The following is a 22,430-nucleotide window of genomic DNA, read 5'->3' on the forward strand; positions in this document are numbered from 1 at the left end:
GATCTAGGATCAGGGGGGACGGGGGACGATGGGGGGGCAAGGCTGACCCGAGATCACAGTGGTGGAAAAAGCATCCAATTGTCAAACTTGAGTAAAAGTATAGATACCTTAATAGAAAGTTACTCAAGTAGAAGTGGAAGTCACCCAGTAAAATCCTACTTGAGTAAAAGTCTAAAAGTATTTGGTTTTAAATATACTTAAGGTTCAAAAGTACATTTACTTGCTAAAATATACTTAAGCATCAAAAGTAAAAGTATTTATAATTTCAAATTCCTTATATGAAGCGAAGAGGACAGCCCCATGTTCTTGTTTTTAAAATGGAGTGTGCCCCTGGCTATCCGGACAACACACAGACATTATTTACAAAAGATCACACTTGTTAAGTGAGTCCGTCAGTTCAGAGGCATGACCCACATGTTCTCTTGATAAGTGTGTGAATCTCACAAGTTCTCTGTATTCAAGTATTCACAATGTAACGAGTACTTCGGGTTGTCAGGGGGAAAATATATGGAGTAAAAAGTACAATATTTTCTTTAGGAATGAAGTGAAGTAAAAGTTGTCCGAAATATAAATAGTAAAGTACAGATACCCCCAAAATAACTACTTCAGTAGTACTTTCAAGTATTTTTTACTTAAGTACTTTACACCACTGCTAGATCAGCACTGGTATAGCAGACTGTCAGTGATTGTACAGGCAGGATTTGGACCACTTCAGCATCGTAATCTACCAATCAGTGTCCTTATCACCGTACACATTCAGTACAAAAAAAAGCCCTGGTCCTCCTGTAGACGCCTGCTCAGTGCAGCGTTATCTTTGAAATGTGTTGGACTTTGAGAGAGAGAGAGAGAGTCTACAATTGGCACTTGGAGTAACGTTTACTGGTACACATGTTTCCATAAGTGTTCTGTAGTAAGAGATCCTTAGAGTTTATACTTCATACTGTACATTCTTAAATGATTGCTCACGTACAGTATATATTTCCTGATTTGAGAAACCGATGTTTACGATGGAAACATTTAGATGACAAATGACATCGGTATGTGCTCAACAACATTCCTTTGTTTTACAAGGAAAATATATGACAAAGTACAAATAAGTACTGTGATAATTGTTTTTACGTTTTTTTTTAAATAAGGCTAACATAAACACTCTTATATAATCATAATATACAACGGCATAATTATTATACTTCTGATCCCTCAGAAGGAAAAAGGCACTCGTGTTAAGTCCGTACATTTTAACATCGGGCACCATTTTAGAGTGTCTTTGGACAGATGTCAAAGATAGTCTCTGCAAACCTTCATATTATAAACACATAGAAAAAAGACAGCACATCTTCCTAGCGGCTGACACCTGCATTGTCTTTCAACAGATACTCTCAAACCCCCGAACAAAGAGAGCCAGAGATCCTATAAACCCTAGTGTAAGATCCCTTCACCCTGTAGCCGTTGACAAAAGACATTTTGGCAGCGGTAGTGAACATGAAGTCCTCCCAAGCATCCATTAGACTGCACACTGTCAGTCAGACAGAGGGGGAGGGGAAACAGAAAGGCTTTTTCAAGTCAATAGATGCTGCCCTGGGGGCACCTGTATAGCTGGACGGGAAAATTAACCTATGTAACCCACTTAGTTAGCATGGGCTAGCTTTCGCTACCTTAAGTTAGCTTAGCTTAGCCAAGCATATAATGGCTAAACCAAGCTTAAGTTAGCACAGACTAACCTAGCCTCAGACAAACTCCTCCTCGCAGTGGGCCTCCCCCACCAGCAATGAGTATTTGTCGGAGTCGCTGAGGGCCATGCAGTTGAGGGAGTGCTTTGATTGGAGGGAGTTGATGGATGCGCGGAAGAAGTTGACAAAACGGTCCAAAAGCCTCAACTTGGGGGAGGGGCGGCGCAAATCGCCCATGCCGATGTGGACGCTGACATCTGATAGGCTTGCAGCGTGTCTCTTTTGACTGCCCAAACGAGACTCCAGTAGCTCAGCACTGGGCTTAGTGTAGCTACAAACAGACAGATGAGAGTTAGTGTAACTACAAACAGAGAGAGAGAGGAGAGTTAGTGTAACTACAAACAGAGAGAGAGGAGAGTTAGTGTAACTACAAACAGAGAGAGAGGAGAGTAAGTGTAACTACAAACAGAGAGAGAGGAGAGTAAGTGTAACTACAAACAGAGAGAGAGAGGAGAGTTAGTGTAACTACAAGCAGACAGAGGAGAGTTAGTGTAACTACAAACAGACAGAGAAAGGAGAGTTAGTGTAACTAAAAACAGAGAGAGAGTGGAGAGTTAGTGTAACTACAAACAGAGAGAGAGGAGAGTTAGTGTAGCTACAAAGAGAGAGAGGAGAGTTTGTGTAACTACAAACAGAGAGAGAGGAGAGGTAGTGTAACTACAAACAAACAGAGAGAGGAGAGTTAGTGTAACTACAAACAGACAGAGAGAGGAGAGTTAGTGTAACTACAAACAGACAGAGAGAGGAGAGTTAGTGTAACTACAAACAGAGAGAGGAGAGTTAGTGTAGCTACAAACAGAGAGAGAGAGGAGAGTTAGTGTAACTACAAGCAGACAGAGGAGAGTTAGTGTAACTACAAACAGACAGAGAGAGGAGAGTTAGTGTAACTACAAACAGAGAGAGAGAGGAGAGTTAGTGTAACTACAAACAGAGAGAGAGGAGAGTTAGTGTAACTACAAGCAGACAGAGGAGAGTTAGTGTAACTACAAACAGACAGAGAGAGGAGAGTTAGTGTAACTACAAACAGACAGAGAGAGGAGAGTTAGTGTAACTACAAACAGAGAGAGAGGAGAGTTAGTGTAACTACAAGCAGACAGAGGAGAGTTAGTGTAACTACAAACAGACAGAGAGGAGAGTTAGTGTAACTACAAACAGACAGAGAGAGGAGAGTTAGTGTAGCTACAAACAGACAGAGAGGAGAGTTAGTGTAACTACAAACAGACAGAGAGGAGAGTTAGTGTAACTACAAACAGACAGAGATGAGAGTTAGTGTAACTACAAACAGACAGAGAAAGGAGAGTTAGTGTAACTACAAACAGAGAGAGGAGAGTTAGTGTAACTACAAACAGAGAGAGGAGAGTTAGTGTAACTACAAACAGACAGAGAGAGGAGAGTTAGTGTAGCTACAAACAGAGAGAGAGGAGAGTTAGTGTAGCTACAAACAGAGAGAGAGGAGAGTTAGTGTAACTACAAACAGACAGAGAGAGGAGAGTTAGTGTAACTACAAACAGAGAGAGAGAGGAGAGTTAGTGTAACTACAAACAGAGACAGAGAGGAGAGTTAGTGTAGCTACAAACAGAGAGAGGAGAGTTAGTGTAACTACAAGCAGACAGAGGAGAGTTAGTGTAACTACAAACAGAGAGAGGAGAGTTAGTGTAACTACAAACAGACAGAGATGAGAGTTAGTGTAACTACAAACAGACAGAGAGAGGAGAGTTAGTGTAACTACAAACAGAGAGAGAGGAGAGTTAGTGTAGCTACAAACAGAGAGAGAGGAGAGTTAGTGTAGCTACAAACAGAGAGAGAGGAGAGTTAGTGTAGCTACAAACAGACAGAGAGAGGAGAGTTAGTGTAACTACAAACAGACAGAGAGAGGAGAGTTAGTGTAACTACAAACAGAGAGAGAGAGGAGAGTTAGTGTAACTACAAACAGACAGAGGAGAGTTAGTGTAACTACAAACAGACAGAGAGGAGAGTTAGTGTAACTACAAACAGACAGAGAGAGGAGAGTTAGTGTAACTACAAACAGAGAGAGGAGAGTTAGTGTAGCTACAAACAGAGAGAGAGGAGAGTTAGTGTAACTACAAACAGACAGAGAGGAGAGTTAGTGTAACTACAAACAGAGAGCGGAGAGTTAGTGTAACTACAAACAGAGAGAGAGAGGAGAGTTAGTGTAACTACAAACAGAGACAGAGAGGAGAGTTAGTGTAGCTACAAACAGAGAGAGGAGAGTTAGTGTAACTACAAGCAGACAGAGGAGAGTTAGTGTAACTACAAACAGACAGAGAGGAGAGTTAGTGTAACTACAAACAGACAGAGAGAGGAGAGTTAGTGTAACTACAAACAGAGAGAGGAGAGTTAGTGTAACTACAAACAGACAGAGAGAGGAGAGTTAGTGTAACTACAAACAGAGAGAGGAGAGTTAGTGTAGCTACAAACAGAGAGAGAGGAGAGTTAGTGTAACTACAAACAGACAGAGAGGAGAGTTAGTGTAACTACAAACAGACAGAGATGAGAGTTAGTGTAACTACAAACAGACAGAGAGAGGAGAGTTAGTGTAACTACAAACAGAGAGAGGAGAGTTAGTGTAACTACAAACAGACAGAGAGAGGAGAGTTAGTGTAACTACAAACAGACAGAGAGAGGAGAGTTAGTGTAACTACAAACAGACAGAGAGAGGAGAGTTAGTGTAACTACAAGCAGACAGAGGAGAGTTAGTGTAACTACAAACAGAGAGAGGAGGGTTAGTGTAGCTACAAACAGAGAGAGAGGAGAGTTAGTGTAGCTACAAACAGAGAGAGAGAGGAGAGTTAGTGTAACTACAAGCAGACAGAGGAGAGTTAGTGTAACTACAAACAGACAGAGAGAGGAGAGTTAGTGTAACTACAAACAGAGAGAGAGAGAGGAGAGTTAGTGTAACTACAAACAGAGAGAGAGAGGAGAGTTAGTGTAACTACAAGCAGACAGAGGAGAGTTAGTGTAACTACAAACAGACAGAGAGAGGAGAGTTAGTGTAACTACAAACAGACAGAGAGAGGAGAGTTAGTGTAACTACAAACAGAGAGAGAGGAGAGTTAGTGTAACTACAAGCAGACAGAGGAGAGTTAGTGTAACTACAAACAGACAGAGAGAGGAGAGTTAGTGTAACTACAAACAGAGAGAGAGAGGAGAGTTAGTGTAACTACAAACAGAGACAGAGAGGAGAGTTAGTGTAGCTACAAACAGAGAGAGAGGAGAGTTAGTGTAACTACAAACAGACAGAGAGAGGAGAGTTAGTGTAACTACAAACAGAGAGAGAGAGGAGAGTTAGTGTAACTACAAACAGAGACAGAGAGGAGAGTTAGTGTAGCTACAAACAGAGAGAGAGGAGAGTTAGTGTAACTACAAACAGAGAGAGAGAGGAGAGTTAGTGTAGCTACAAACAGAGAGAGAGGAGAGTTAGTGTAAATACAAACAGACAGAGAGAGGAGAGTTAGTGTAAATACAAACAGACAGAGAGAGGAGAGTTAGTGTAACTACAAACAGAGAGAGGAGAGTTAGTGTAACTACAAGCAGAGAGAGGAGAGTTAGTGTAACTACAAGCAGACAGAGGAGAGTTAGTGTAACTACAAACAGACAGAGAGGAGAGTTAGTGTAACTACAAACAGACAGAGAGAGGAGAGTTAGTGTAACTACAAACAGAGAGAGGAGAGTTAGTGTAGCTACAAACAGAGAGAGAGGAGAGTTAGTGTAACTACAAACAGACAGAGAGGAGAGTTAGTGTAACTACAAACAGACAGAGATGAGAGTTAGTGTAACTACAAACAGACAGAGAGAGGAGAGTTAGTGTAACTACAAACAGAGAGAGGAGAGTTAGTGTAACTACAAACAGACAGAGAGAGGAGAGTTAGTGTAACTACAAACAGACAGAGAGAGGAGAGTTAGTGTAACTACAAACAGACAGAGAGAGGAGAGTTAGTGTAGCTACAAACAGAGAGAGAGGAGAGTTAGTGTAGCTACAAACAGAGAGAGAGGAGAGTTAGTGTAGCTACAAACAGACAGAGAGAGGAGAGTTAGTGTAACTACAAACAGACAGAGAGAGGGGAGTTAGTGTAGCTACAGAGAGAGAGGAGAGTTAGTATAGCTACAAACAGAGAGAGAGGAGAGTTAGTGTAACTACAAACAGAGAGAGGAGAGTTAGTGTAACTACAAACAGACAGAGAGAGGAGAGTTAGTGTAACTACAAACAGACAGAGAGAGGAGAGTTAGTGTAACTACAAACAGAGAGAGGAGAGTTAGTGTAACTACAAGCAGACAGAGGAGAGTTAGTGTAACTACAAACAGACAGAGAGAGGAGAGTTAGTGTAACTACAAACAGACAGAGAGGAGAGTTAGTGTAACTACAAACAGAGAGAGAGGGGAGTTAGTGTAACTACAAACAGAGAGAGAGGAGAGTTAGTGTAACTACAAACAGACAGAGAGAGGAGAGTTAGTGTAACTACAAACAGAGAGAGAAAGGAGAGTTAGTGTAACTACAAACAGAGAGAGAGAGGAGAGTTAGTGTAACTACAAACAGACAGAGAAAGGAGAGTTAGTGTAACTACAAACAGACAGAGGAGAGTTAGTGTAACTACAAACAGACAGAGAGGAGAGAGTGTAGATACAAACAGAGAGAGAGAGGAGAGTTAGTGTAACTACAAACAGAGAGAGAGAGGAGAGTTAGTGTAACTACAAACAGACAGAGAAAGGAGAGTTAGTGTAACTACAAACAGACAGAGGAGAGTTAGTGTAACTACAAACAGACAGAGAGGAGAGAGTGTAGATACAAACAGAGAGAGAGAGGAGAGTTAGTGTAACTACAAACAGAGAGAGGAGAGATAGTGTAACTACAAACAGACAGAGAGAGGAGAGTTAGTGTAACTACAAACAGACAGAGAGAGGAGAGTTAGTGTAACTACAAACAGAGAGAGGAGAGTTAGTGTAACTACAAACAGAGAGAGGAGAGTTAGTGTAACTACAAGCAGACAGAGGAGAGTTAGTGTAACTACAAACAGACAGAGAGAGGAGAGTTAGTGTAACTACAAACAGACAGAGAGAGGAGAGTTAGTGTAACTACAAACAGACAGAGAGAGGAGAGTTAGTGTAACTACAAACAGAGAGAGGAGAGTTAGTGTAACTACAAACAGAGAGAGAGGGGAGTTAGTGTAACTACAAACAGACAGAGAGAGGAGAGTTAGTGTAACTACAACCAGAGAGAGAGAGGAGAGTTAGTGTAGCTACAAACAGAGAGAGAGGAGAGTTAGTGTAACTACAAACAGACAGAGAGAGGAGAGTTAGTGTAACTACAAACAGACAGAGAGAGGAGAGTTAGTGTAACTACAAACAGACAGAGAGAGGAGAGTTAGTGTAACTACAAACAGACAGAGAGGAGAGTTAGTGTAACTACAAACAGAGAGAGAGGGGAGTTAGTGTAACTACAAACAGAGAGAGAGGAGAGTTAGTGTAACTACAAACAGACAGAGAGAGGAGAGTTAGTGTAACTACAAACAGAGAGAGAGAGGAGAGTTAGTGTAACTACAAACAGAGAAAGAGAGGAGAGTTAGTGTAACTACAAACAGACAGAGAGAGGAGAGTTAGTGTAACTACAAACAGACAGAGGAGAGTTAGTGTAACTACAAACAGACAGAGAGGAGAGTTAGTGTAACTACAAACAGACAGAGAGGAGAGAGTGTAGATACAAACAGAGAGAGAGAGGAGAGTTAGTGTAACTACAAACAGAGAGAGGAGAGTTAGTGTAACTACAAACAGAGAGAGGAGAGATAGTGTAACTACAAACAGACAGAGAGAGGAGAGTTAGTGTAACTACAAACAGACAGAGAGAGGAGAGTTAGTGTAACTACAAACAGAGAGAGGAGAGTTAGTGTAACTACAAACAGAGAGAGGAGAGTTAGTGTAACTACAAGCAGACAGAGGAGAGTTAGTGTAACTACAAACAGACAGAGAGAGGAGAGTTAGTGTAACTACAAACAGACAGAGAGAGGAGAGTTAGTGTAACTACAAACAGACAGAGAGAGGAGAGTTAGTGTAACTACAAACAGAGAGAGAGGAGAGTTAGTGTAACTACAAACAGAGAGAGAGGGGAGTTAGTGTAACTACAAACAGACAGAGAGAGGAGAGTTAGTGTAACTACAACCAGAGAGAGAGAGGAGAGTTAGTGTAGCTACAAACAGAGAGAGAGGAGAGTTAGTGTAACTACAAACAGACAGAGAGAGGAGAGTTAGTGTAACTACAAACAGACAGAGAGAGGAGAGTTAGTGTAACTACAAACAGACAGAGAGAGGAGAGTTAGTGTAACTACAAACAGAGAGAGGAGAGTTAGTGTAACTACAAACAGACAGAGAGAGGAGAGTTAGTGTAACTACAAACAGAGAGAGAGAGGAGAGTTAGTGTAACTACAAACAGAGAGAGAGAGGAGAGTTAGTGTAACTACAAACAGACAGAGAGAGGAGAGTTAGTGTAACTACAAACAGACAGAGAGGAGAGTTAGTGTAACTACAAACAGACAGAGAGGAGAGTTAGTGTAACTACAAACAGACAGAGAGAGGAGAGTTAGTGTAACTACAAACAGAGAGAGGAGAGTTAGTGTAACTACAAACAGACAGAGAGAGGAGAGTTAGTGTAACTACAAACAGAGAGAGAGAGGAGAGTTAGTGTAACTACAAACAGAGAGAGAGGAGAGTTAGTGTAACTACAAACAGACAGAGAGAGGAGAGTTAGTGTAACTACAAACAGACAGAGAGGAGAGTTAGTGTAACTACAAACAGACAGAGAGGAGAGTTAGTGTAACTACAAACAGACAGAGAGGAGAGTTAGTGTAACTACAAACAGACAGAGAGAGGAGAGTTAGTGTAACTACAAACAGACAGAGAGAGGAGAGTTAGTGTAGCTACAAACAGAGAGAGAGAGGAGAGTTAGTGTAACTACAAACAGAGAGAGAGAGGAGAGTTAGTGTAACTACAAACAGAGAGAGGAGAGATAGTGTAACTACAAGCAGACAGAGAGAGGAGAGTTAGTGTAACTACAAACAGACAGAGAGGAGAGTTATTGTAACTACAAACAGAGAGAGGAGAGTTAGTGTAACTACAAACAGAGAGAGGAGAGTTAGTGTAACTACAAGCAGACAGAGGAGAGTTAGTGTAACTACAAACAGACAGAGAGGAGAGTTAGTGTAACTACAAACAGACAGAGAGAGGAGAGTTAGTGTAACTACAAACAGAGAGAGAGGGGAGTTAGTGTAACTACAAACAGACAGAGAGAGGAGAGTTAGTGTAACTACAAACAGACAGAAAGAGGAGAGTTAGTGTAGCTACAAACAGAGAGAGAGGAGAGTTAGTGTAGCTACAAACAGACAGAGAGAGGAGAGTTAGTGTAACTACAAACAGACAGAGAGAGGAGAGTTAGTGTAACTACAAACAGAGAGAGAGAGGAGAGTTAGTGTAACTACAAACAGACAGAGAGAGGAGAGTTAGTGTAACTACAAACAGAGAGAGGAGAGTTAGTGTAACTACAAACAGAGAGAGGAGAGTTAGTGTAACTACAAACAGACAGAGAGGAGAGTTAGTGTAACTACAAACAGAGAGAGAGGGGAGTTAGTGTAACTACAAACAGAGAGAGAGGAGAGTTAGTGTAACTACAAACAGAGAGAGAGGAGAGTAAGTGTAACTACAAACAGACAAAGAGAGGAGAGTTAGTGTAGCTACAAACAGAGAGAGAGGAGAGTTAGTGTAGCTACAAACAGACAGAGAGAGGGGAGTTAGTGTAACTACAAACAGACAGAGAGAGGAGAGTTAGTGTAACTACAAACAGAGAGAGAGGAGAGTTAGTGTAACTACAAACAGACAGAGAGAGGAGAGTTAGTGTAACTACAAACAGACAGAGAGAGGAGAGTTAGTGTAACTACAAACAGAGAGAGAGGAGAGTTAGTGTAACTACAAACAGAGAGAGAGGGGAGTTAGTGTAACTACAAACAGACAGAGAGAGGAGAGTTAGTGTAACTACAAACAGACAGAGAGAGGAGAGTTAGTGTAGCTACAAACAGAGAGAGAGGAGAGTTAGTGTAGCTACAAACAGACAGAGAGAGGAGAGTTAGTGTAACTACAAACAGACAGAGAGAGGAGAGTTAGTGTAACTACAAACAGAGAGAGAGAGAGGAGAGTTAGTGTAACTACAACCAGAGAGAGAGAGGAGAGTTAGTGTAGCTACAAACAGAGAGAGAGGAGAGTTAGTGTAACTACAAACAGACAGAGAGAGGAGAGTTAGTGTAACTACAAACAGACAGAGAGAGGAGAGTTAGTGTAACTACAAACAGACAGAGAGAGGAGAGTTAGTGTAACTACAAACAGACAGAGGAGAGTTAGTGTAACTACAAACAGACAGAGAGAGGAGAGTTAGTGTAACTACAAACAGAGAGAGAGAGGAGAGTTAGTGTAACTACAAACAGACAGAGAGAGGAGAGTTAGTGTAACTACAAACAGAGAGAGAGGAGAGTTAGTGTAACTACAAACAGACAGAGAGAGGAGAGTTAGTGTAACTACAAACAGACAGAGGAGAGTTAGTGTAACTACAAACAGACAGAGAGGAGAGTTAGTGTAACTACAAACAGACAGAGAGAGGAGAGTTAGTGTAACTACAAACAGACAGAGAGGAGAGTTAGTGTAACTACAAACAGACAGAGAGGAGAGTTAGTGTAACTACAAACAGACAGAGAGAGGAGAGTTAGTGTAACTACAAACAGAGAGAGGAGAGTTAGTGTAACTACAAACAGACAGAGAGAGGAGAGTTAGTGTAACTACAAACAGAGAGAGAGAGGAGAGTTAGTGTAACTACAAACAGAGAGAGAGGAGAGTTAGTGTAACTACAAACAGACAGAGAGAGGAGAGTTAGTGTAACTACAAACAGACAGAGAGGAGAGTTAGTGTAACTACAAACAGACAGAGAGGAGAGTTAGTGTAACTACAAACAGACAGAGAGGAGAGTTAGTGTAACTACAAACAGACAGAGAGAGGAGAGTTAGTGTAACTACAAACAGACAGAGAGAGGAGAGTTAGTGTAGCTACAAACAGAGAGAGAGAGGAGAGTTAGTGTAACTACAAACAGAGAGAGAGAGGAGAGTTAGTGTAACTACAAACAGAGAGAGGAGAGATAGTGTAACTACAAGCAGACAGAGAGAGGAGAGTTAGTGTAACTACAAACAGACAGAGAGGAGAGTTATTGTAACTACAAACAGAGAGAGGAGAGTTAGTGTAACTACAAACAGAGAGAGGAGAGTTAGTGTAACTACAAGCAGACAGAGGAGAGTTAGTGTAACTACAAACAGACAGAGAGGAGAGTTAGTGTAACTACAAACAGACAGAGAGAGGAGAGTTAGTGTAACTACAAACAGAGAGAGAGGGGAGTTAGTGTAACTACAAACAGACAGAGAGAGGAGAGTTAGTGTAACTACAAACAGACAGAAAGAGGAGAGTTAGTGTAGCTACAAACAGAGAGAGAGGAGAGTTAGTGTAGCTACAAACAGACAGAGAGAGGAGAGTTAGTGTAACTACAAACAGACAGAGAGAGGAGAGTTAGTGTAACTACAAACAGAGAGAGAGAGGAGAGTTAGTGTAACTACAAACAGACAGAGAGAGGAGAGTTAGTGTAACTACAAACAGAGAGAGGAGAGTTAGTGTAACTACAAACAGAGAGAGGAGAGTTAGTGTAACTACAAACAGACAGAGAGGAGAGTTAGTGTAACTACAAACAGAGAGAGAGGGGAGTTAGTGTAACTACAAACAGAGAGAGAGGAGAGTTAGTGTAACTACAAACAGAGAGAGAGGAGAGTAAGTGTAACTACAAACAGACAAAGAGAGGAGAGTTAGTGTAGCTACAAACAGAGAGAGAGGAGAGTTAGTGTAGCTACAAACAGACAGAGAGAGGGGAGTTAGTGTAACTACAAACAGACAGAGAGAGGAGAGTTAGTGTAACTACAAACAGAGAGAGAGGAGAGTTAGTGTAACTACAAACAGACAGAGAGAGGAGAGTTAGTGTAACTACAAACAGACAGAGAGAGGAGAGTTAGTGTAACTACAAACAGAGAGAGAGGAGAGTTAGTGTAACTACAAACAGAGAGAGAGGGGAGTTAGTGTAACTACAAACAGACAGAGAGAGGAGAGTTAGTGTAACTACAAACAGACAGAGAGAGGAGAGTTAGTGTAGCTACAAACAGAGAGAGAGGAGAGTTAGTGTAGCTACAAACAGACAGAGAGAGGAGAGTTAGTGTAACTACAAACAGACAGAGAGAGGAGAGTTAGTGTAACTACAAACAGAGAGAGAGAGAGGAGAGTTAGTGTAACTACAACCAGAGAGAGAGAGGAGAGTTAGTGTAGCTACAAACAGAGAGAGAGGAGAGTTAGTGTAACTACAAACAGACAGAGAGAGGAGAGTTAGTGTAACTACAAACAGACAGAGAGAGGAGAGTTAGTGTAACTACAAACAGACAGAGAGAGGAGAGTTAGTGTAACTACAAACAGACAGAGGAGAGTTAGTGTAACTACAAACAGACAGAGAGAGGAGAGTTAGTGTAACTACAAACAGAGAGAGAGAGGAGAGTTAGTGTAACTACAAACAGACAGAGAGAGGAGAGTTAGTGTAACTACAAACAGAGAGAGAGGAGAGTTAGTGTAACTACAAACAGACAGAGAGAGGAGAGTTAGTGTAACTACAAACAGACAGAGGAGAGTTAGTGTAACTACAAACAGACAGAGAGGAGAGTTAGTGTAACTACAAACAGACAGAGAGGAGAGTTAGTGTAACTACAAACAGACAGAGAGAGGAGAGTTAGTGTAACTACAAACAGACAGAGAGGAGAGTTAGTGTAGCTACAAACAGAGAGAGAGAGGAGAGTTAGTGTAACTACAAACAGAGAGAGAGAGGAGAGTTAGTGTAGCTACAAACAGAGAGAGAGGAGAGTTAGTGTAACTACAAACAGAGAGAGGATAGATAGTGTAACTACAAACAGACAGAGAGAGGAGAGTTAGTGTAACTACAAACAGAGAGAGGAGAGTTAGTGTAACTACAAACAGAGAGAGGAGAGTTAGTGTAACTACAAGCAGACAGAGGAGAGTTAGTGTAACTACAAACAGACAGAGAGGAGAGTTAGTGTAACTACAAACAGACAGAGAGAGGAGAGTTAGTGTAACTACAAACAGAGAGAGAGGGGAGTTAGTGTAACTACAAACAGACAGAGAGAGGAGAGTTAGTGTAACTACAAACAGACAGAGAGAGGAGAGTTAGTGTAGCTACAAACAGAGAGAGAGGAGAGTTAGTGTAGCTACAAACAGACAGAGAGAGGAGAGTTAGTGTAACTACAAACAGACAGAGAGAGGAGAGTTAGTGTAACTACAAACAGACAGAGAGAGGAGAGTTAGTGTAACTACAAACAGAGAGAGAGAGGAGAGTTAGTGTAACTACAAACAGAGAGAGAGGAGAGTTAGTGTAGCTACAAACAGAGAGAGAGGAGAGTTAGTGTAACTACAAACAGACAGAGAGAGGAGAGTTAGTGTAACTACAAACAGACAGAGAGAGGAGAGTTAGTGTAACTACAAACAGACAGAGAGAGGAGAGTTAGTGTAACTACAAACAGAGAGAGGAGAGTTAGTGTAACTACAAACAGACAGAGAGGAGAGTAAGTGTAACTACAAACAGACAAAGAGAGGAGAGTTAGTGTAACTACAAACAGAGAGAGAGGAGAGTTAGTGTAACTACAAACAGAGAGAGAGGAGAGTAAGTGTAACTACAAACAGACAAAGAGAGGAGAGTTAGTGTAACTACAAACAGAGAGAGAGGAGAGTTAGTGTAACTACAAACAGAGAGAGAGGAGAGTTAATGTAACTACAAACAGAGAGAGAGGGGAGTTAGTGTAACTACAAACAGAGAGAGAGGAGAGTTAGTGTAACTACAAACAGAGAGAGAGGAGAGTAAGTGTAACTACAAACAGACAAAGAGAGGAGAGTTAGTGTAGCTACAAACAGAGAGAGAGGAGAGTTAGTGTAGCTACAAACAGACAGAGAGAGGAGAGTTAGTGTAACTACAAACAGACAGAGAGAGGAGAGTTAGTGTAACTACAAACAGACAGAGAGAGGAGAGTTAGTGTAACTACAAACAGAGAGAGGAGAGTTAGTGTAACTACAAACAGAGAGAGGAGAGTAAGTGTAACTACAAGCAGACAGAGAGAGGAGAGTTAGTGTAACTACAAACAGAGAGAGAGAGGAGAGTTAGTGTAACTACAAACAGACAGAGAGAGGAGAGTTAGTGTAGCTACAAACAGAGAGAGAGGAGAGTTAGTGTAGCTACAAACAGACAGAGAGAGGAGAGTTAGTGTAACTACAAACAGACAGAGAGGAGAGTTAGTGTAACTACAAACAGAGAGAGAGGGGAGTTAGTGTAACTACAAACAGAGAGAGAGGAGAGTTAGTGTAACTACAAACAGAGAGAGAGGAGAGTAAGTGTAACTACAAACAGACAAAGAGAGGAGAGTTAGTGTAGCTACAAACAGAGAGAGAGGAGAGTTAGTGTAGCTACAAACAGACAGAGAGAGGGGAGTTAGTGTAACTACAAACAGACAGAGAGAGGAGAGTTAGTGTAACTACAAACAGAGAGAGAGGAGAGTTAGTGTAACTACAAACAGAGAGAGAGGGGAGTTAGTGTAACTACAAACAGACAGAGAGAGGAGAGTTAGTGTAACTACAAACAGACAGAGAGAGGAGAGTTAGTGTAGCTACAAACAGAGAGAGAGGAGAGTTAGTGTAGCTACAAACAGACAGAGAGAGGAGAGTTAGTGTAACTACAAACAGACAGAGAGAGGAGAGTTAGTGTAACTACAAACAGAGAGAGAGAGAGGAGAGTTAGTGTAACTACAACCAGAGAGAGAGAGGAGAGTTAGTGTAGCTACAAACAGAGAGAGAGGAGAGTTAGTGTAACTACAAACAGACAGAGAGAGGAGAGTTAGTGTAACTACAAACAGACAGAGAGAGGAGAGTTAGTGTAACTACAAACAGACAGAGAGAGGAGAGTTAGTGTAACTACAAACAGACAGAGGAGAGTTAGTGTAACTACAAACAGACAGAGAGAGGAGAGTTAGTGTAACTACAAACAGAGAGAGAGGAGAGTTAGTGTAACTACAAACAGACAGAGAGAGGAGAGTTAGTGTAACTACAAACAGACAGAGGAGAGTTAGTGTAACTACAAACAGACAGAGAGGAGAGTTAGTGTAACTACAAACAGACAGAGAGGAGAGTTAGTGTAACTACAAACAGACAGAGAGAGGAGAGTTAGTGTAACTACAAACAGACAGAGAGGAGAGTTAGTGTAGCTACAAACAGAGAGAGAGAGGAGAGTTAGTGTAACTACAAACAGAGAGAGAGGAGAGTTAGTGTAGCTACAAACAGACAGAGAGAGGAGAGTTAGTGTAACTACAAACAGACAGAGAGAGGAGAGTTAGTGTAACTACAAACAGAGAGAGAGAGAGAGGAGAGTTAGTGTAACTACAACCAGAGAGAGAGAGGAGAGTTAGTGTAGCTACAAACAGAGAGAGAGGAGAGTTAGTGTAACTACAAACAGACAGAGAGAGGAGAGTTAGTGTAACTACAAACAGACAGAGGAGAGTTAGTGTAACTACAAACAGACAGAGAGAGGAGAGTTAGTGTAACTACAAACAGAGAGAGAGAGGAGAGTTAGTGTAACTACAAACAGACAGAGAGAGGAGAGTTAGTGTAACTACAAACAGAGAGAGAGGAGAGTTAGTGTAACTACAAACAGACAGAGAGAGGAGAGTTAGTGTAACTACAAACAGACAGAGGAGAGTTAGTGTAACTACAAACAGACAGAGAGGAGAGTTAGTGTAACTACAAACAGACAGAGAGGAGAGTTAGTGTAACTACAAACAGACAGAGAGAGGAGAGTTAGTGTAACTACAAACAGACAGAGAGGAGAGTTAGTGTAGCTACAAACAGAGAGAGAGAGGAGAGTTAGTGTAACTACAAACAGAGAGAGAGAGGAGAGTTAGTGTAGCTACAAACAGAGAGAGAGGAGAGTTAGTGTAACTACAAACAGAGAGAGGATAGATAGTGTAACTACAAACAGAGAGAGGAGAGTTAGTGTAACTACAAACAGACAGAGAGGAGAGTAAGTGTAACTACAAACAGACAAAGAGAGGAGAGTTAGTGTAACTACAAACAGAGAGAGAGGAGAGTTAGTGTAACTACAAACAGAGAGAGAGGAGAGTAAGTGTAACTACAAACAGACAAAGAGAGGAGAGTTAGTGTAACTACAAACAGAGAGAGAGGAGAGTTAGTGTAACTACAAACAGAGAGAGAGGAGAGTTAGTGTAACTACAAACAGAGAGAGAGGGGAGTTAGTGTAACTACAAACAGAGAGAGAGGAGAGTTAATGTAACTACAAACAGAGAGAGAGGGGAGTTAGTGTAACTACAAACAGAGAGAGAGGAGAGTTAGTGTAACTACAAACAGAGAGAGAGGAGAGTAAGTGTAACTACAAACAGACAAAGAGAGGAGAGTTAGTGTAGCTACAAACAGAGAGAGAGGAGAGTTAGTGTAGCTACAAACAGACAGAGAGAGGAGAGTTAGTGTAACTACAAACAGACAGAGAGAGGAGAGTTAGTGTAACTACAAACAGACAGAGAGAGGAGAGTTAGTGTAACTACAAACAGAGAGAGGAGAGTTAGTGTAACTACAAACAGAGAGAGGAGAGTAAGTGTAACTACAAGCAGACAGAGAGAGGAGAGTTAGTGTAACTACAAACAGAGAGAGAGAGGAGAGTTAGTGTAACTACAAACAGACAGAGAGAGGAGAGTTAGTGTAGCTACAAACAGAGAGAGAGGAGAGTTAGTGTAGCTACAAACAGACAGAGAGAGGAGAGTTAGTGTAACTACAAACAGACAGAGAGGAGAGTTAGTGTAACTACAAACAGAGAGAGAGGGGAGTTAGTGTAACTACAAACAGAGAGAGAGGAGAGTTAGTGTAACTACAAACAGAGAGAGAGGAGAGTAAGTGTAACTACAAACAGACAAAGAGAGGAGAGTTAGTGTAGCTACAAACAGAGAGAGAGGAGAGTTAGTGTAGCTACAAACAGACAGAGAGAGGGGAGTTAGTGTAACTACAAACAGACAGAGAGGAGAGTTAGTGTAACTACAAACAGAGAGAGAGGGGAGTTAGTGTATATACAAACAGAGAGAGAGGAGAGTTAGTGTAACTACAAACAGAGAGAGAGGAGAGTAAGTGTAACTACAAACAGACAAAGAGAGGAGAGTTAGTGTAGCTACAAACAGAGAGAGAGGAGAGTTAGTGTAGCTACAAACAGACAGAGAGAGGGGAGTTAGTGTAACTACAAACAGACAGAGAGAGGAGAGTTAGTGTAACTACAAACAGAGAGAGAGGAGAGTTAGTGTAACTACAAACAGACAGAGAGAGGAGAGTTAGTGTAACTACAAACAGACAGAGAGAGGAGAGTTAGTGTAACTACAAACAGAGAGAGAGGAGAGTTAGTGTAACTACAAACAGAGAGAGAGGAGAGTTAGTGTAACTACAAACAGAGAGAGAGGGGAGTTAGTGTAACTACAAACAGACAGAGAGAGGAGAGTTAGTGTAACTACAAACAGACAGAGAGAGGAGAGTTAGTGTAGCTACAAACAGAGAGAGAGGAGAGTTAGTGTAGCTACAAACAGACAGAGAGAGGAGAGTTAGTGTAACTACAAACAGACAGAGAGAGGAGAGTTAGTGTAACTACAAACAGAGAGAGAGAGAGGAGAGTTAGTGTAACTACAAACAGACAGAGGAGAGTTAGTGTAGCTACAAACAGAGAGAGAGAGGAGAGTTAGTGTAACTACAAACAGAGAGAGAGGAGAGTTAGTGTAGCTACAAACAGACAGAGAGAGGAGAGTTAGTGTAACTACAAACAGACAGAGAGAGGAGAGTTAGTGTAACTACAAACAGAGAGAGAGAGAGGAGAGTTAGTGTAACTACAACCAGAGAGAGAGAGGAGAGTTAGTGTAGCTACAAACAGAGAGAGAGGAGAGTTAGTGTAACTACAAACAGACAGAGAGAGGAGAGTTAGTGTAACTACAAACAGACAGAGGAGAGTTAGTGTAACTACAAACAGACAGAGAGAGGAGAGTTAGTGTAACTACAAACAGAGAGAGAGAGGAGAGTTAGTGTAACTACAAACAGACAGAGAGAGGAGAGTTAGTGTAACTACAAACAGAGAGAGAGGAGAGTTAGTGTAACTACAAACAGACAGAGAGAGGAGAGTTAGTGTAACTACAAACAGACAGAGGAGAGTTAGTGTAACTACAAACAGACAGAGAGGAGAGTTAGTGTAACTACAAACAGACAGAGAGGAGAGTTAGTGTAACTACAAACAGACAGAGAGAGGAGAGTTAGTGTAACTACAAACAGACAGAGAGGAGAGTTAGTGTAGCTACAAACAGAGAGAGAGAGGAGAGTTAGTGTAACTACAAACAGAGAGAGAGAGGAGAGTTAGTGTAGCTACAAACAGAGAGAGAGGAGAGTTAGTGTAACTACAAACAGAGAGAGGATAGATAGTGTAACTACAAACAGACAGAGAGAGGAGAGTTAGTGTAACTACAAACAGAGAGAGGAGAGTTAGTGTAACTACAAACAGAGAGAGGAGAGTTAGTGTAACTACAAGCAGACAGAGGAGAGTTAGTGTAACTACAAACAGACAGAGAGGAGAGTTAGTGTAACTACAAACAGACAGAGAGAGGAGAGTTAGTGTAACTACAAACAGAGAGAGAGGGGAGTTAGTGTAACTACAAACAGACAGAGAGAGGAGAGTTAGTGTAACTACAAACAGACAGAGAGAGGAGAGTTAGTGTAGCTACAAACAGAGAGAGAGGAGAGTTAGTGTAGCTACAAACAGACAGAGAGAGGAGAGTTAGTGTAACTACAAACAGACAGAGAGAGGAGAGTTAGTGTAACTACAAACAGACAGAGAGAGGAGAGTTAGTGTAACTACAAACAGAGAGAGAGAGGAGAGTTAGTGTAACTACAAACAGAGAGAGAGGAGAGTTAGTGTAGCTACAAACAGACAGAGAGAGGAGAGTTAGTGTAACTACAAACAGACAGAGAGAGGAGAGTTAGTGTAACTACAAACAGACAGAGAGAGGAGAGTTAGTGTAACTACAAACAGACAGAGAGAGGAGAGTTAGTGTAACTACAAACAGAGAGAGGAGAGTTAGTGTAACTACAAACAGACAGAGAGGAGAGTAAGTGTAACTACAAACAGACAAAGAGAGGAGAGTTAGTGTAACTACAAACAGAGAGAGATGAGAGTTAGTGTAACTACAAACAGAGAGAGAGGAGAGTAAGTGTAACTACAAACAGACAAAGAGAGGAGAGTTAGTGTAACTACAAACAGAGAGAGAGGAGAGTTAGTGTAACTACAAACAGAGAGAGAGGAGAGTTAGTGTAACTACAAACAGAGAGAGAGGGGAGTTAGTGTAACTACAAACAGAGAGAGAGGAGAGTTAATGTAACTACAAACAGAGAGAGAGGGGAGTTAGTGTAACTACAAACAGAGAGAGAGGAGAGTTAGTGTAACTACAAACAGAGAGAGAGGAGAGTAAGTGTAACTACAAACAGACAAAGAGAGGAGAGTTAGTGTAGCTACAAACAGAGAGAGAGGAGAGTTAGTGTAGCTACAAACAGACAGAGAGAGGAGAGTTAGTGTAACTACAAACAGACAGAGAGAGGAGAGTTAGTGTAACTACAAACAGACAGAGAGAGGAGAGTTAGTGTAACTACAAACAGAGAGAGGAGAGTTAGTGTAACTACAAACAGAGAGAGGAGAGTAAGTGTAACTACAAGCAGACAGAGAGAGGAGAGTTAGTGTAACTACAAACAGAGAGAGAGAGGAGAGTTAGTGTAACTACAAACAGACAGAGAGAGGAGAGTTAGTGTAGCTACAAACAGAGAGAGAGGAGAGTTAGTGTAGCTACAAACAGACAGAGAGAGGAGAGTTAGTGTAACTACAAACAGACAGAGAGAGGAGAGTTAGTGTAACTACAAACAGACAGAGAGAGGAGAGTTAGTGTAACTACAAACAGAGAGAGAGGAGAGTTAGTGTAACTACAAACAGAGAGAGAGGAGAGTTAGTGTAGCTACAAACAGAGAGAGAGGAGAGTTAGTGTAACTACAAACAGACAGAGAGAGGAGAGTTAGTGTAACTACAAACAGACAGAGAGAGGAGAGTTAGTGTAACTACAAACAGACAGAGAGAGGAGAGTTAGTGTAACTACAAACAGAGAGAGGAGAGTTAGTGTAACTACAAACAGACAGAGAGGAGAGTTAGTTTAACTACAAACAGAGAGAGAGGGGAGTTAGTGTAACTACAAACAGAGAGAGAGGAGAGTTAGTGTAACTACAAACAGAGAGAGAGGAGAGTAAGTGTAACTACAAACAGACAGAGAGAGGAGAGTTAGTGTAACTACAAACAGACAGAGAGAGGAGAGTTAGTGTAACTACAAACAGAGAGAGAGGAGAGTTAGTGTAACTACAAACAGAGAGAGAGGGGAGTTAGTGTAACTACAAACAGACAGAGAGAGGAGAGTTAGTGTAACTACAAACAGACAGAGAGAGGAGAGTTAGTGTAGCTACAAACAGAGAGAGAGGAGAGTTAGTGTAGCTACAAACAGACAGAGAGAGGAGAGTTAGTGTAACTACAAACAGACAGAGAGAGGAGAGTTAGTGTAACTACAAACAGAGAGAGGAGAGTTAGTGTAACTACAAACAGACAGAGAGAGGAGAGTTAGTGTAACTACAAACAGACAGAGAGAGGAGAGTTAGTGTAACTACAAACAGACAGAGAGAGGAGAGTTAGTGTAACTACAAACAGACAGAGAGAGGAGAGTTAGTGTAACTACAAACAGAGAGAGGAGAGTTAGTGTAACTACAAACAGACAGAGAGAGGAGAGTTAGTGTAACTACAAACAGAGAGAGAGAGGAGAGTTAGTGTAACTACAAACAGACAGAGAGAGGAGAGTTAGTGTAACTACAAACAGAGAGAGAGGAGAGTTAGTGTAACTACAAACAGACAGAGAGAGGAGAGTTAGTGTAACTACAAACAGACAGAGGAGAGTTAGTGTAACTACAAACAGACAGAGAGGAGAGTTAGTGTAACTACAAACAGACAGAGAGGAGAGTTAGTGTAACTACAAACAGACAGAGAGAGGAGAGTTAGTGTAACTACAAACAGACAGAGAGAGGAGAGTTAGTGTAGCTACAAACAGAGAGAGAGAGGAGAGTTAGTGTAACTACAAACAGAGAGAGAGAGGAGAGTTAGTGTAACTACAAACAGAGAGAGAGAGGAGAGTTAGTGTAGCTACAAACAGAGAGAGAGGAGAGTTAGTGTAACTACAAACAGAGAGAGGAGAGATAGTGTAACTACAAACAGACAGAGAGAGGAGAGTTAGTGTAACTACAAACAGAGAGAGGAGAGTTAGTGTAACTACAAACAGAGAGAGGAGAGTTAGTGTAACTACAAGCAGACAGAGGAGAGTTAGTGTAACTACAAACAGACAGAGAGGAGAGTTAGTGTAACTACAAACAGACAGAGAGAGGAGAGTTAGTGTAACTACAAACAGAGAGAGAGGGGAGTTAGTGTAACTACAAACAGACAGAGAGAGGAGAGTTAGTGTAACTACAAACAGACAGAGAGAGGAGAGTTAGTGTAGCTACAAACAGAGAGAGAGGAGAGTTAGTGTAGCTACAAACAGACAGAGAGAGGAGAGTTAGTGTAACTACAAACAGACAGAGAGAGGAGAGTTAGTGTAACTACAAACAGAGAGAGAGGAGAGTTAATGTAACTACAAACAGAGAGAGAGGGGAGTTAGTGTAACTACAAACAGAGAGAGAGGAGAGTTAGTGTAACTACAAACAGAGAGAGAGGAGAGTAAGTGTAACTACAAACAGACAAAGAGAGGAGAGTTAGTGTAGCTACAAACAGAGAGAGAGGAGAGTTAGTGTAGCTACAAACAGACAGAGAGAGGAGAGTTAGTGTAACTACAGACAGAGAGAGGAGAGTTAGTGTAACTACAAACAGACAGAGAGAGGAGAGTTAGTGTAACTACAAACAGAGAGAGGAGAGTTAGTGTAACTACAAACAGAGAGAGGAGAGTAAGTGTAACTACAAGCAGACAGAGAGAGGAGAGTTAGTGTAACTACAAACAGAGAGAGAGAGGAGAGTTAGTGTAACTACAAACAGACAGAGAGAGGAGAGTTAGTGTAGCTACAAACAGACAGAGAGAGGAGAGTTAGTGTAACTACAAACAGACAGAGAGAGGAGAGTTAGTGTAACTACAAACAGACAGAGAGAGGAGAGTTAGTGTAACTACAAACAGAGAGAGAGAGGAGAGTTAGTGTAACTACAAACAGAGAGAGAGGAGAGTTAGTGTAACTACAAACAGAGAGAGAGGAGAGTTAGTGTAACTACAAACAGAGAGAGAGGAGAGTTAGTGTAACTACAAGCAGACAGAGAGAGGAGAGTTAGTGTAACTACAAACAGAGAGAGAGGAGAGTTAGTGTAACTACAAACAGAGAGAGAGGAGAGTTAGTGTAACTACAAACAGAGAGAGAGGGGAGTTAGTGTAAC

At 41.4% G+C, this 22,430-nt stretch overlaps 1 protein-coding gene across 1 annotated transcript in view; it reads right to left on the minus strand.

The window, feature by feature from the left end:
• Window positions 1-839: 839 nt before the first annotated feature.
• The window catches only part of LOC110504534 (copper-transporting ATPase 1-like), a 71,167-nt gene continuing 49,576 nt past the window's right edge, over window positions 840-22,430 (minus strand). Inside the window, 1 exon segment of the mRNA XM_036970270.1 lies at window positions 840-2,001. Within this exon segment, the coding sequence (XP_036826165.1) occupies window positions 1,728-2,001 (274 nt within the window). The 3' untranslated portion in view covers window positions 840-1,727.

The sequence above is a fragment of the Oncorhynchus mykiss genome, chromosome 31, assembly GCF_013265735.2.
Source record: "Oncorhynchus mykiss isolate Arlee chromosome 31, USDA_OmykA_1.1, whole genome shotgun sequence".
In the NCBI taxonomy this organism is placed as follows: Eukaryota; Metazoa; Chordata; class Actinopteri; order Salmoniformes; family Salmonidae; genus Oncorhynchus; species Oncorhynchus mykiss.